The sequence below is a fragment of the Castor canadensis genome, chromosome 4 (assembly GCF_047511655.1).
Source record: "Castor canadensis chromosome 4, mCasCan1.hap1v2, whole genome shotgun sequence".
Classification (NCBI taxonomy): Eukaryota; Metazoa; Chordata; class Mammalia; order Rodentia; family Castoridae; genus Castor; species Castor canadensis.
The window spans coordinates 56671218-56685445 of NC_133389.1; the positions used below are offsets into that span (position 1 = coordinate 56671218).

A 14228-nucleotide genomic window follows, 5' to 3' on the forward strand; every position below is an offset into this window, starting at 1 on the left:
AGAGAATGTGCCTTCCAAATCATGGTCCTTTTGGACTGGACCCGTTGTTGTGAATGCAAACTGGGTGGAGTTTTGAGAATTTGTGACTGAGAAGAGGCAGAAATAAACCAGCAGAACCTCCTTTGGCCTTGTAGAGCTCTGGGGCCCAGAAGACCTGGAAGCTGAGTATCAGAGCTACACCGTGACTCTGGAGCTGAGGCCCACAAGTCACACGATGATTAGTTAACAGGCAACAGAACATTTATAGAGTGCCGACTGTGTGCAAGGCTCTGTAAGTGGTGTAGAGCTGAGTTGGTGTGATCCTTACGCTCAGTGACATACAGGTGTGCAGAAGATGAGCGAGGTTGTCTGTGGGGGCACAGCGAGCAGAGGAGGGGTTGGTTCCTCCCATTCCTGAGTTTACTGAGTCCTTCTTATGTGGTAGGTCATGGCTCAGTATGAGGTATATGTGGATAAAGTGACAGCTGGAGAAACAAGCAGAGGGTCACAGGAAAGGGGCAGGCCTGAGCCTTATTGGGCCATTGTAGAGGTCAGGAGGGCTTCCCAGAGGAGGGCACCTTTCAGCTGAGCCTTCAAGGTTGAATAGGTATTTATTGAGCAGGGTTCAGGAGCTACAGGGTGAGGATGAGGAGAGATGATGAGAGAAAATTCCAGAAGAAGGTGTTAGTACAGCTGATAATTGAGGGATGGGTGAGATTTGGAGAACAGGACGTGGGTATTGGTGGCAGGACCTGGTATGACTGGATCAGTTATTTATTGCCACCTAACCACCTATCCCAACTCTCAGTGGTCTACAACAGAGATGTGTCATTTTCCATTAGGGGTTTGGGAACACAGGCAGAGCTAGGCTCTGGTTCTTTTGCTATGTGGCGTCTGCTCAACTTGCCCACTCAGCTGAGTTTGGCAGCAAGGCCTGGGCTGACCCAGTGACCGGCCTGGTGCCTCAGTGCTCGGCCACATGGCCCCTCTCTCTGATGTGGCTAACTGGGGCTTCTCACAGTCTGGCACTGTCATATAGACTTATGGGTGGCTGCCACAGAAGGAAAGCAGGAGCTTCTGACCCCTCAGGTGGGGCCCAGGGCTGATCCAAAATCATTCCTGCCACGTTCATTGTTTTGGCCATAGAAAGCAGCTTTTGAGGGGTGGTCTGGCGAGTGTGAGGAGGAAGGGATATGAGTGGTGGGTGTATATCTACCACCATGAGTACTGGTCCAGAGGGGAGGATGTGGACCATAGGCTTGGTGTTTCCACTGAATCCCCTGCCTGTTCACAGGCCCTCTTCTCTGAGCCCATAATACAGCAGAGTCACAGAGAAAGGCCAGGAGACTGGCGGCTCCATAGAGTGCTGCAGATAGCCCCAGGGTGATGTCTGTCTTTCTGTTCCTTCTTTTCTAAATTAAGGGTCAAATGAAAAGTGCAAAAACCTAGAAATTTCCCCTCCCAGCACCCACAGTTTTGTGTGCAAATACTTTTGCTAACTGGGAAGCTCATTACTACTGAACAAATTTTAATGTTCTATATGAAAAGGCAGTTCCAGGTCTTTTGTTCTGTGCCCTGTGGTCATGGGTTCAGCCCTGTGTTCTGACACGCTTGCTCGTATTTTTATAGGCGCAGGAGCGTCGGTTCTTCAAATCATCTCTGGGGCATTCTTGTCCCCTTTCCCACCACCCTAAGTCCCTCAGTTTCATCCCTCCCTGCTGTGGCCATAGATAGTCACTCACGGGGATATCCCCTTCAGCAGGGACATGCCCTGGACATTCCAGTGCCTGGCCTCAGGTTATATGAGGGCTCTAGAGTCTGTCTTCCTGCCTGGGACCCAGCACTGGCCTGTGACACTAGAATCATCAGCACGGAACTAGGTCCCAGCCTTGTAACACCAGTATGGTGCTGAGCCTGTGCTGGACTTTCCTCTCCAGCTGGGTGAGGGGTGCTGGCGTTGAGGAAGAAGTGAGGCAGAGGGACAGTGCTGTGGGCAGGGAAGTTTCTTTCCCTGAGTCGTATTTCCAAGAAGGGACAGCCCCACTTAGACATAATGCAGGACAGTGTTTTAACATCCTCTACTGACAACAGCGTGGCTTCCTTTTTTCTTCTCTCCCACCTCCCACCTACCCTCTGTCCCCACCCAGGAATTCTTCCTCAAACTCGAATTTTATTACTTACAACATTTCCTTTAGGAGTGTTACAGACTTAAGAATTCTATTTTTATCAAGTTGCCAAAGTTAAGCTGTAACAATGAAACAGCACAGACTGTTCAAATAGGAATTGAACCATAAAGTCTGGCCTGGACCCATGGCCTGCTGCCAGCATTATGACGGCTTTGGCCATGAACTTGAAATTAGCCAAGTTTGGAGCCAGTTAGGTCCAAGAGAGCGTGATGGGCTTACTCGAGTTTTATGAATTTAAAGGGTAAATAAACTGCATACATTATGACCACATTGAAGGCCTGACAGTGGTGCCCTTCTTCCCTGTGGGCATCTGGCATTTGGAACACGCTTTGGTTGGCGTTAAGTAGTAGCTGCTTTTCTCCGTTGCCATCTTGAATTTGGAATAGTGAAGTTCTAGACCTGAGCCTTTCCCACAGCTGCACGAGTGGAACCCTCTGGGGTCCTTAAAGATATAAGAACTCCTGGCTCACTCAGTGGGTCCCCACTCAGCAGGGTTGAGGTGAGTTCCAGGAATCTGAAATTAAATTTGTAATAATAGTAGAAACCTTCCCAGCTCTGGTTCTAGAAGTGGAAGAAAGGTCACCTCAAAGGTAGCAGGCAGGATACAGACGCACAGGGCAAAGGGTGCCCAGAAACAAAGAGGAGAGGAGGAAGGAGAGAGAATAAACTGTCAGCTTTGACACTGCACCACCTCCAACAGGTTGGCTTTGGGGCCAGGCACAGTGGTTCATACCTGTGACCCAGCCTTTGGGAGATAGAAATTGGGAGGATCGTGGTAATGAGACCCCTCCCATTTCAACAAACAAGCTGAGAATATTGGCGCACGTACCTGTGATCTCAGCTTCACAGGTGGCATAGGTAGGAGGATTGCAGTCTGCAGTCAGCCCCAGGTAAAATCACAAGGCCCTATCTAAAAAACAACTAGAGCAAAAAGGACTGGGAGCACCTGTCAAACAAGTGTGAGGTCCTGAGTTCAAGTCCCCGTAATGCCCCTACAAGAGATCAGCTATGTGAGTGTGAGCCCACTATAGACACAGTTCTGTTCCAGTTATTTTATTATGTTAATTTAAAAATTTAGCCACATCTCCTGGATCATGCTTGTAATCTTAGCTGTTCAGGAGGCAGAGACTGGAAGAATGTTGGTTCGAGGCCAGCCTGGGCAATATACTCATGAGACTCCCATCTCAACCAATGGCTGGACACTGTGGGTCATGGGATATTCAGGGAAACACAAATAGGATGATCATGGTCCAGGTCAAACTGGGCATAAATGCAAGATTCTATTAAAAAAATAACTAAAGCAAAAAGGGCTGGAGGTGTGACTCAAATGGTATAGTACCTGCCTTGTAAGCACACAGCCCTGAGTTCAAATCCCAGTGCTCCCCCAAAATATTTTTTTTGTGGTGTTTGGGATCAAACCCATGGCCTGTGTATGCTAAGCAAGCATTCTACCACTGAGCCACATCCCCAGTGTCCTGTCATTGTTGCTGATATGACTCTCCTTACAGCATATCCATATAAATTTTAGACTCAACTTGTGAATTTCTACCAAAAGTCCAAACCAAAGAGCACCCAGTGATGCTGACACTCAGGTAGGTGAGTTCCCCTGTGGGAGTCAGTGATAGCAAATCCCTCTAGCTCATCAGTTTTGGCTCATGGGACTAGACTGTATCATTATTTCAGTGTTCTCTAGTTTGAACTATGCAGAAATTTAGGCCCATATTTCCTGGTAGCCCTAGTCTACTCCATGAGGTTTCACTGACATCGCATCTGGGCTCTGACTTTTGTGGTGTAGCCAACACAATTCCTGTTCTCTTGAAAACTGTCACTGTGATTCCTTCTTTGATGCAACTGACAGAACTCGTGGCATCTTTTCTTCATTTCAACCAAAGCCAAAATCACCCTGAGAGTGTCATTTGCTCTGAGCATAGCAGTTCCAATGGATGCATGTGTCCCTTCCAGTGTTGCCAAGAAAACAACTCAGATTTTCTGAAGATTGGCTTCTCAGCCCTGAGTGGGCTTTGCCACTCCTGGCCAACCCTCCTGTCTTATATCACTGTGTCACCTTCCTGCAGAGAGGGTCACATCAACAACTGTCTGCTCACAGAAGCCCTTTGTCTCAGCTTACTTTGGTCTCTCTGGCTGGAAGTCCAGGTATCTGTAGATTTCTTGATGAGGCAGCATTTCTCTTGCCTCATCTGGGATGGTGTGGGGCTTTTTCCAGGGACTCAGGCTTTGCCACTCAGCATGGCAGTTTACTGTGACAGCAACTCAGCTTAGCATTTCATAGCTTTGAATTGCTGTGGAGTTTTAAAACCCTGACATCTCAATCAGCATTTGTGTGTGTGTGTGTGTGTGTGTGTGTGTGTGTGTGTGTGTGTGTGTGTGTGGTACTGGGGCCATTCCACCGGTCCTTTTTTGTGATGGGTTTTTTTCAACATAGGATCTTGTAAACTATTTGCCTGGGTTGGTCTCAAACCATGATCCTCCTGATCTCTGCTTCCCAAGTAGCTAGGATTACAGGCATGAGCTATCAGCCTCCAGACTAAATTAGCATCTTTAAAATACTTGTCCAGTTTCTGCACATGGTGCAGGGGCACTGCTGGATGCAGGGAGATGAGATTTCTCCCACCCTGTACTTCTGATGAATTGCACTTGACGGTGTTCTACAATTAGCAAGATGAACCCATGTGCTGGGCCATGAACCCTGCCAGGCAGACAGGAGGGTAATGCAGGTCAGCCCACTACATGGACAAGGCTGATAACTTGGGAGGTTTAGTGGCTTCCCACAGCCAGGCCTGGAACACAGACCCTAATAGTGAAGGTCGCCTCTCCCTCCAGCTTCTTGTTCTGCAACTGGACACCACCCAGTTGCCAGGGCTGACATCTGCATGCAGCTCCTGCCACAAGCTCAGCCCCTGGGGGAATTTGTGGGAAGCCACAAATGCTGCTGGCAGCAGCAGTTGACAGACAACCCAGGCTCCTGTGACTGGAGTAAGGTATTAGTTCAGCTGGAATACACACTTAACACTCCAGCCTCTGGACGACTGGGGGTTTTCTGAGGAATGTCTTGTTTTAGTAAAATTGAAATTGGCTTTTAATAAGAGCTTTTGACAAAAGAAATTAGGTTTAATACTTTGGTGCCAGGCCATCCATGGTGAGACTGTGACCCTGCTCTGCCCTGTCTACTCAAAGTGACATGAAGCCACCTGTTGGCAGCCAGGTCTGGCGCCTTGGGTCTGATCTGTTCCTTGCCTTTCATTCCCTAGGTGCTAAAACCCCATAGGGACCGACCCTTGGCTGTGATGAAGAATTCACTTCAAATGGTTGCTTTTGAATTAGGAGCATGTGTTCAGTTCAGAAAGAAGTCAGTCGCAGAGCTATCTTTCTAGAATGAGCAGAATGGTGTCTGCTCTGTGTTACAACTTGGAAATAAATGTCTGTGCCGAAACACCTCATGACACTGGACTGAGGCTGAGCTGGGAGAGACGGGGCTGGGGGCAGCTGTCCGAGGGAAATGTGGCCTTTTCACTCTTGTCTTGGCCTTGAAGTTGCTGGGTGCTTCCCAGCATTCCTCTCTCCACAGCTCTCAAGCCTGTAGTTCTGGGGTTGATTACCCAGGGGCTCTTTGGCCTATGCAGGATCGTAGCTCATTCTTTTACTTTGCCTTCTACTTGATGTGATAAGGCTGGGTGTTGAGGGAGTGATGAATATAAAAAAAGAGAGCTGTCATTGTCCTGTGTGTATCCAAACTGCCTCAACAGGACTGCAGAATGACAAGGATTTCTGGCAGAATTAGGGTGTTCTGTTTCATGACTGGCAGGAATTAGGCCATGACCTGATGAAGTGCCTGTCATCTTCTCAGCCTCCTTTCATTCACCAAACACTTTCACTGCTCAATGTCATGCACTAGGCCCTGTGCCAAGCCCTGTGGAGGAAAGATAATTAAGTCCAGTTCTCACCACAGAGCCAGGGAAGGAAGATAACACTAAATCAGAAGACCCCTGGAGGCCCAAGTGGCTTCCAGGTTTGGAGGCCAGATCACTCAAGCCTTGCTAGGCAGATTTGGAAGGACTTCATGGAGGAGGTGGTATTTGGACTGTGGCAGAAAAGGCTGTTTTAGAGAGTACACACAGCAAAGCAAAGGCTCAGAGCCAGGGAAGCTCAGAGAGGCTGGGCATCCGAGAAGGTGGTATGGAATTAGAATGTCAGAGGAGATTCACTTTGATTTTGGTGCAAGATTTTTGAGCAGGAGATAGCGTGTGTTCTAAAGAGCATCTACAAATGGTGTGGGTGAAGGATCCAAGAGATGTTTCAAAATGAGAGTTGGACAGGGTTTGACAACGTGTGTGTGCATGTGTGAGTGTGTGTGTGTGTGTGTGTGTGTGAGAGAGAGAGAGAGAGAGAGAGAGAGAGAGATAGAGGGAGGGGGAAGGTGAGGATGGAGTTGTAAAATATAACTGAGTGCATTGATGGGGACACTGGGGGGATGTCCCTTTGAGGGACAGCGTTGGTTTGACAGGCTCTGTAGGCCTAGGGAAGAAAACAGGGCATGGTTTGAGGGTCTGCACTTGCAACTGTAACTCACTGAGGGCTGCAGAACCCAGGAAAAGTACCTCTTACTTTTAAAGTTTGTATGGAGATACACACTGGGGCTAAAAGGTTAGGGTTAGGGTGGGAGGCTCCTCCCACCATTGGGGAAGAAGGAGAGACTGAGAAGAGAGGCCTGACATGGGCTGGAGCAAGTCCAAGAAAAGAAGGGAGGTTGTGGCTCAACGCTCACCTAGGCGCCTGGGACGATAGCAAGAGAGGAGGAGGAAAGAAAAAGACAAGGAACAGACCTGAGCACGCCCTGCTGAGCGTCCTCTGCAAGTTAAATTTCATAAAAATAAATAGCACTGGGAAGTTTCTAATAGAAATCAACTCCATTGCCTCCTCCATCCCCTCCATACTCCCCAGAGGCAGCGTGGGTCTCTTTTCCAGTGGTTCCCTTTTTGGTTCATTAGCTTTAGAACTTGTGTATTGGCTTCCCTCTACCAGCAAACAAAGTAGTTGTACCACAATAAACCAGTACGCGGTATTTATGCTATATGGATTTCTACAGGGATGGTACTTTTCTTTCTGTTTCTCTCTCAATTAGTAGCAGTGTGTTATTATTGCTTAGGGTTTATGTATATATTTTTTGATTCTTCCTGCTTTCAACAGCCTCTCAATTCAATTTTCTACACCATAAAATGAATCAGATAATTTTTCCATTCCATTTCTTAAAAATTAGTGACTTCCCTTCTGGAAGTCTTTCTCTTCCTGATTCAATCTTGACTGGTTATTCTGTAGATTTGCTGTAAGGCTTTCTGTCTGTCCTTCCTTTGCTATTATCCTAGAAACACCTTGAACATCTCTCCTGTGTAAGACCTCTTTTTTTCTGTCTGCCTTGTTTCAAAGGAGCACATTTTCCAGTAGCTTTCAAAGAAAACTTTCTTTTAGGCAGGTGTGGCTAAATCCCAGCTACTGGAGAGATTGGGCATAAAGTTAGCAAGAACCCATCTCACAAATAAGCTATGTGTGGTGGTATGCACCTGTAGTCCCAGATACATGGGAGGCTACAGGTAGGAGGATCACGATCTGAGGCCAGTCTTAGACTAAAATGTAAGACCTTACCTGAAAAATAACCTAAAAATAAGAACTGGGGACATGGTGGTAGAAAACCTGCCTAGCAAGCACAAGGGCACACCATAATAGAAAAGTTTAAAAAATTTTTTTTTCTCTTGCATTATACACATTTTTTTCCTTTTATTATTCATATGTGCATACAAGGCTTGGTTCATTTCTCCCCCCTGCCCCCACCCCCTCCCTTACCACCCACTCCGCCCCCTCCTTCTCCCCCCCCCTCAATACCCAGAAGAAACTATTTTGCCCTTATTTCTAATTTTGTTGTAGAGAGAGTATAAGCAATAACAGGGAGGAACAAGGGTTTTTGCTGGTTGAGATAAGGATAGCTATACAGGGCATTGACTCACATTGATTTCCTGTGCGTGGGTGTTACCTTCTAGGTTAATTCTTTTTGATCTAACCTTTTCTCTAGTACCTGTTCCCCTTTTCCTATTGGCCTCAGTTGCTTTAAGGTATCTGCTTTAGTTTCTCTGCGTTAAGGGCAACAAATGCTAGCTAGTTTTTTAGGTGTCTTACCTATCCTCACCCCTTCCTTGTGTGCTCTCGCTTTTATCATGTGCTCATAGTCCAATCCCTTTGTTGTGTTTGCCCTTGATCTAATGTCCACATATGAGGGAGAACATACGATTTTTGGTCTTTTGGGCCAGGCTAACCTCACTCAGAATGATGTTCTCCAATTCCATCCATTTACCAGCGAATGATAACATTTCGTTCTTCTTCATGGCTGCATAAAATTCCATTGTGTATAGATACCACATTTTCTTAATCCATTCGTCAGTGCTGGGGCATCTTGGCTGTTTCCATAACTTGGCTATTGTGAATAATGCCTAAATAAACATGGATGTGCAGGTGCCTCTGGAGTAAGTCTTTTGGGTATATCCCCAAGAGTGGTATTGCTGGATCAAATGGTAGATCGATGTCCAGCTTTATAAGTAGCCTCCAAATTTTTTTCCGGAGTGGTTGTACTAGTCTACATTCCCACCAACAGTGTAAGAGGGTTCCTTTTTCCCCACATCCTCGCCAACACCTGTTGTTGGTGGTGTTGCTAATGATGGCTATTCTAACAGGGGTGAGGTGGAATCTTAGCGTGGTTTTAATTTGCATTTCCTTTACTGCTAGAGATGGTGAGCATTTTTTCCTGTGTTTTTTGGCCATTTGAATTTCTTCTTTTGAGAGAGTTCTGTTTAGTTCACTTGCCCATTTCTTTATTGGTTCATTAATTTTGGGAGAATTTAGTTTTTTAAGTTTTAAAAAAAAGTTTTAAAATTTAAAAAAATTTTTGAGATGGGGTCTCAAAATATTAGAATTGCTTTTCATTAGCTGTTTGGATGGCTTGTTTTGGTCTCTTTCATATTGGCAACTTTCCTCACTTGTCAGGTGATCTTGACTTTGGCTCACATCTCACAGAGATCCTAGATGGTGTCTTAACTGTGAACTTCACTCTAGGGTCAGTTTGAAGATTTCTACCTCTGACCAGAGGTGTATGCAAGTGTCCCGCAGCTGAGCAGGGGAAGGGGCAGTGAGCCGCTTACTCGGTGTACAGACTTTGACTTAAGTGTTTCCCGTCCACTGGGGCAGGTGCCCCATGTCTGCAATCCCTCAGGATTCTGAAGGGAATTAAGGCCTGGTGCCATTCCATTGTCTGGAATGAATTAACCACTCGGACTGAAGTCTGTAGCTCAGGCTTGCCTGGAACTCGTGGTCCTGCCTTGGCCTCCCAAGTGCTGTATCCATCACACCTGGATTCTTTTCTGTATCTGGTGTGGAATTAGCTTGGTACCATCCTTGGGAGAGTTGAGACAGACATCCAAAACATTTTTCTGTAGGGTTTCTCTCATCAAATACTGGCTAGAAAAGTTGTTTTTTTATAATTAAAAAAATTTTTTTAGAAATAACCTTTGTGGGTGGTCCTGCCACCTGGCTCTGTGGTGGAAGGAGAGCATGTATTTGACCTGCTGTATTTGCTTTAGCAAATCTCTGGGCCAAATGCACTTGTTGATATTAGATTGTAACTGTATAGCTCTGGACCCTTGGGGATTGCAGGCACCAGGCCAACTGAGGAGGGGGCTGTCCTTTTTTGCAAGTGATACTTTGCCCACACCTGGTAAATTTTAGATGCCCCGTGTGCGTTCAGGAAGCGCTGGCTGGAAGGCCAGTTCCAGGAACTCGAATTCAAGGAACGTGTTCAGAGGAGAGACAGGGCAGCAGTTTCTGGCTGAGTCACAGTGACTACCTCCTCCAACAGGCAGAGAACCTTGAATCAGGAGCTTCCTCTTGGAAATTCCCTTGCTGATAATCTGAAGGGTGTGGGAGAGCTGGGGGGCATGGCTCAAGTGCTAGAGAGCCTGCCTAGCAAGCTCTAGGTCCTGAGTTCAAACCCCAGCACACCCCACCACTACCACCACCAAAAAAAACCTGAAGAGTGTGGGTAGATGAATAGGCAGCAGTGCTCGGCTGTGTGCTGGTTAATGGCATCACTCCTCTGGTGTGAGCATGCAAGTGAAATCAAGATGCTTAGGGTGCTAGAGCCAGAACTATACTGCCTCCATCTCTGCAGAAAGCAAGGATGAAATCCTCTTGCCATCGGCAGGGGGTCCCAGCTGCAACTTGGGTGACCTAAGGGTGGCTTGACCATAGCTGCTTCAGAAGATGCCAGGTAGCTGGGAATGCAGCTCAGTGATACAGTGCTTGCCTAGCATTTCAAGGCTCTGGATTTGATTCCCACCACTGAAAAAAATGTGTTCAGTGGCTAGGGGCATGGGTCAAGTGATAGATCAACTGCCTAGCAAGTGCAGGGCCCTGAATTCAAAATCTGATCACCCCATCCCCACCCCCAAAAATGCAAGGCAGGCTGTCCCCAAGCTGTGGTGCTGATGTTTAAGTCCTGGTGCAGAAGTCACTTGGCTGCTAAGGAAAACACTGCTCTTGGTAAGTGGGGAACCTGTGACTGAGCAGTGGCCTGGAGACGTGTTAACCGTGGACTTCTCTCTGCTTTCCCACTGCACAGCGGAGGAGCCCTCAGAAGTACCCCAGCCCCCGGCCAGGAAGACCCCTCAGTTGCCAGCCCAGCCCTCCACAGGGGAGGCGCCCACCGAGCCGCCCCAGCCCAGGCCGTCCCCTCCACATCCGCCACCCAAGGACCCTGTGCACCGGCTGCACACAGGCCAGTGGCCTGTGCTGCCCCAGAGACCCCAGCAGCCTCTACCCCTGCCTGGCAGGCCAGGGCTAGCCTTGCCTGGCTCCACAGGGGTCCTCATGGAGACTGGAGAGGCTGGGCCTCCAGGGAGGATGGGCATGTCAGGCAGGGGCCTGCCCCAGGGAGTGGATGGCCAGATGGGGCAGGCGCCCATCCCCAGTGCTGAAGGCTACGCAGGTGCACCAGGTAAGCCCAGGTGGAGAAGCCACAGGAGAGACATCGTGCCTTTGCTGTGTTGCAGGGGCGTTGTGGGTCCAGAGCCCCACCCTCAGACAGCTTCCAAGGGTGCTGAGGAACCAATTTTTGCTGATCTAAGAGCAAATCAACACTGAGGCACCCCAGGGTAGCAGAAGAAATAATACTTAGAAATGTAATAGCCTGGTGGGGTAAGTGTGCAGATGGGCAGTTTCTTGACCTTCCTAGCAGGAAGGGTACTGGGAAGGAAAGCCCATTGGGAACTGTTAGGAGCAAAGGTAGGTGCAGAGCAGAGTGGTCAGGCAAGAGGGCTGCGTCAGTGCCAGTCCTGGGATGGCCGCTGAGGGTCCTGACCTCTTTAAGACCTCAGGGGTCTTGGTGAGGATGAAGGAGACAAGCCTGGTTGAGAGTCTGGGTAGGAAGTGTCCCATGTGGGATGAGGGAGAAGGAAAAAGGATCCAGCATTTTGGCTGCTTCCCATGTGCCAGGGACTGTGTCTGTCCCATGGAGCCTTCCTGACAGCACTGGGGGGCCAGTGTTGGCTCTGATTTACACATGAGGAATCTGCACCTTGGGGCTCAGATGTAAACAGGTGGAAAAATGACCCCACCAGGGCCATCATGTCAGTTGTCAGAGGGCAATGCAAACCAGTCTGCTGGAGTCAGACCTGTCTGAACTTCAGGGGCACCTAGTCACTGGCAGGACTGGAAGATTGGTCCCTACCAGTGACAGCCTCCTGCAGCCTTGATCCATGAAGCACTGTGGCTGCCTGGCAAGTTGGGGACTGCTGGAGAGACAAGGACAGACACATTTTCTCTTAGCAGCTTTCCTTCTCCTGTTCCTTCTTGGCCACAGGAGCTGCAGTGATCACAGCTGCCTTTTCTAAAATGACAGCTGGAGGTGTGGCTCAAGTGGTTGAGGTCCTGAGTTCAAAACCGCAATTCTGCCCAAAAAGAACTTTGTCTTCTGTTAGTTTTGTTTCATGGATGCTTATATTCTGTTGCATTCATCCGCCCCACATGTAATGATTCTGTCCACAAATCCTGCATGGGGTCCAGCTGAAGGCAGTCTGAATAAATGAAACACACCCTTAACAGGGCAAACATGCTTGTTGGCATGAGTGAGTCTGACTCAGTCTGCAGACTTCTCCCTGGCCTGGTCCCAAGCCTCTATAAGTGGTCTAGTGAGGACACAGTGAGAAAGGGTACAATATGTCTCCTTTCTAGGAACACAGCTTACAGTGCATGTCCTTGCTTTTTGTCTTTAAGTAATGGAAACCTAATTTGAGCATGACAGAAGGGGTTAAGAAAACTGAGTTACTCTTTAGAATCTTGACATTCCATTCTCTTGTTTTTCAGGCTACCCCAAATCACCTCCTGTAGTGCTCCCAGGTATGTCTTCCTGGAGAGCAGGGCAGGAAGATGGTTCTCCTTGGCTTCTGCCCCACCCTGTGCTCCCTGCCACCTCCATCCACCTGCGTGGAGTCTGGACCTGGCCTTCTGTGCCCACCAGTGGAGGGATAGGCCTTTGCTGACTGCAGTCGACTGAATCCCCAGAGAGGCTCAGAGGCGGGCCCAAAACAAGGAATTTTCCCTTCTGCATCACCCAGCTCATAGTTTTCCCTGGGTGGGCGTATGTCCTGTGTGGTCCCGATGAGCTTCCCCAGGGTCTGAGTTTTATTGGCTCATCAGTAAGGAAGCAGCTCCCTGGATGATTCCCTTTGTGCACCTGCCCTGGCCTCCCACCATGCAGTCCCACCCAGGCACACACAACCTCTCACATGCACTCACTCTGACACTCCTGCCAAGAGCCTGTCCAATTCCCCAGCTTCCTCAGCTATCCTGACTGCTGGCCCTTGGGCAGGAGGTATAGTTTGTATCCAGTTATGCCTTGCCACTTTCAGGTGAAATAAAATGGCCTGACATGTGGGCCTGATTTCCAGGCCCTGACACCATCCCTGCTCCAGATAGACCCACCCAGAAACCTATCCCTATGGTCACATCCTTTCTCTATTCTAGGAACTCCAATGCCTGCCCTGGTGTCTTTTTCTGCTGGGCTTACACAGAAGCCTTTTCCCAGTGATGGGGGTGTCGTCCTCTTTAACAAGGTGCTAGTAAATGATGGCGACGTTTACAACCCTAACACAGGTGAGTTTTTGGAGGTCATGGTGGTCTCTTTTCACCCAAATGCAGGTGGGGCTGGGGAGTCTGAGAGCTCTAGAGAAGATGCCCCAGCCTTGGCACGGGTCGTGGATTTTTGCAAAGCAAGTCTAGCATGCAGGCTGTATGGGGGTGTGAGGGCAGCCATATTTTCTAGTCATGAGATCAGCACACTAGGCCTTGGCACTCACCAGTGGAAGGCTGTTCCTTTTTTTTAACGGTTGTTTGTTAAAAAGACTGCCAGCTGTGGCCTGTGATATCCTGGCCACCTCCCTTCCAGCTGTCCTGTAGCAGCCACCAAATACCTTTTCCCATATTTGCCCTACTACCTGGGGACGTGGCCAGCCAGATCCTCCCTCCAGAATCTTGCGTTTATGATGAAGAGAGTTAAAGAAGGTCTGAGCCTCATGTGTGGGGGCTGGTGCTCTGGAATAGCCTTCAATTGTATACTTTGGAGCCTGTCTGCAGCACCTGCATTGTTTCCAGGTCTGAAATGTCACTGGGCTTTTAAGTCACCTGAAGACCTTGGAGAAAGTTATGGGTACTCTATGCTGTTTGGAGCAAAACAGCCATCTTTTTAATCCACTCCCAGAGGCTCTGAGGCAGAATGGGGCAGAGAAGGTGGCTTTCTCCTGGGCCCTACAAGCCACTGCTCGGAACTGCTGGGGTCTTTTGAGGACGAGGCCACTTCAGGCTGCCTTCTTGTGGGGACAGCCTGTTTACTCTCACAGGTGAGGTGGTCTTTGTGAACTGACCAGGAACCTACATAATTGTCATTCTCGGAACTGGTCTCACATAAGCAGATGGGTAAAAGGAAGTTCCGGGTGAACTTGGGTGAGGCTT

General features: G+C 48.6%; 1 protein-coding gene across 2 annotated transcripts in view; it reads left to right on the forward strand.

Moving 5' to 3' along the window:
- The window catches only part of Emilin2 (elastin microfibril interfacer 2), a 55133-nt gene that overhangs the window by 38923 nt on the left and 1982 nt on the right, over positions 1-14228 (forward strand). For both annotated transcript variants that reach the window (XM_074070223.1, XM_020163698.2), the window contains exons 5-7: positions 10843-11217; positions 12585-12617; positions 13245-13373. In XM_074070223.1, the coding sequence (XP_073926324.1) occupies positions 10843-11217; positions 12585-12617; positions 13245-13373 (537 nt within the window). The remainder of the gene's footprint in view (positions 1-10842; positions 11218-12584; positions 12618-13244; positions 13374-14228) is intronic.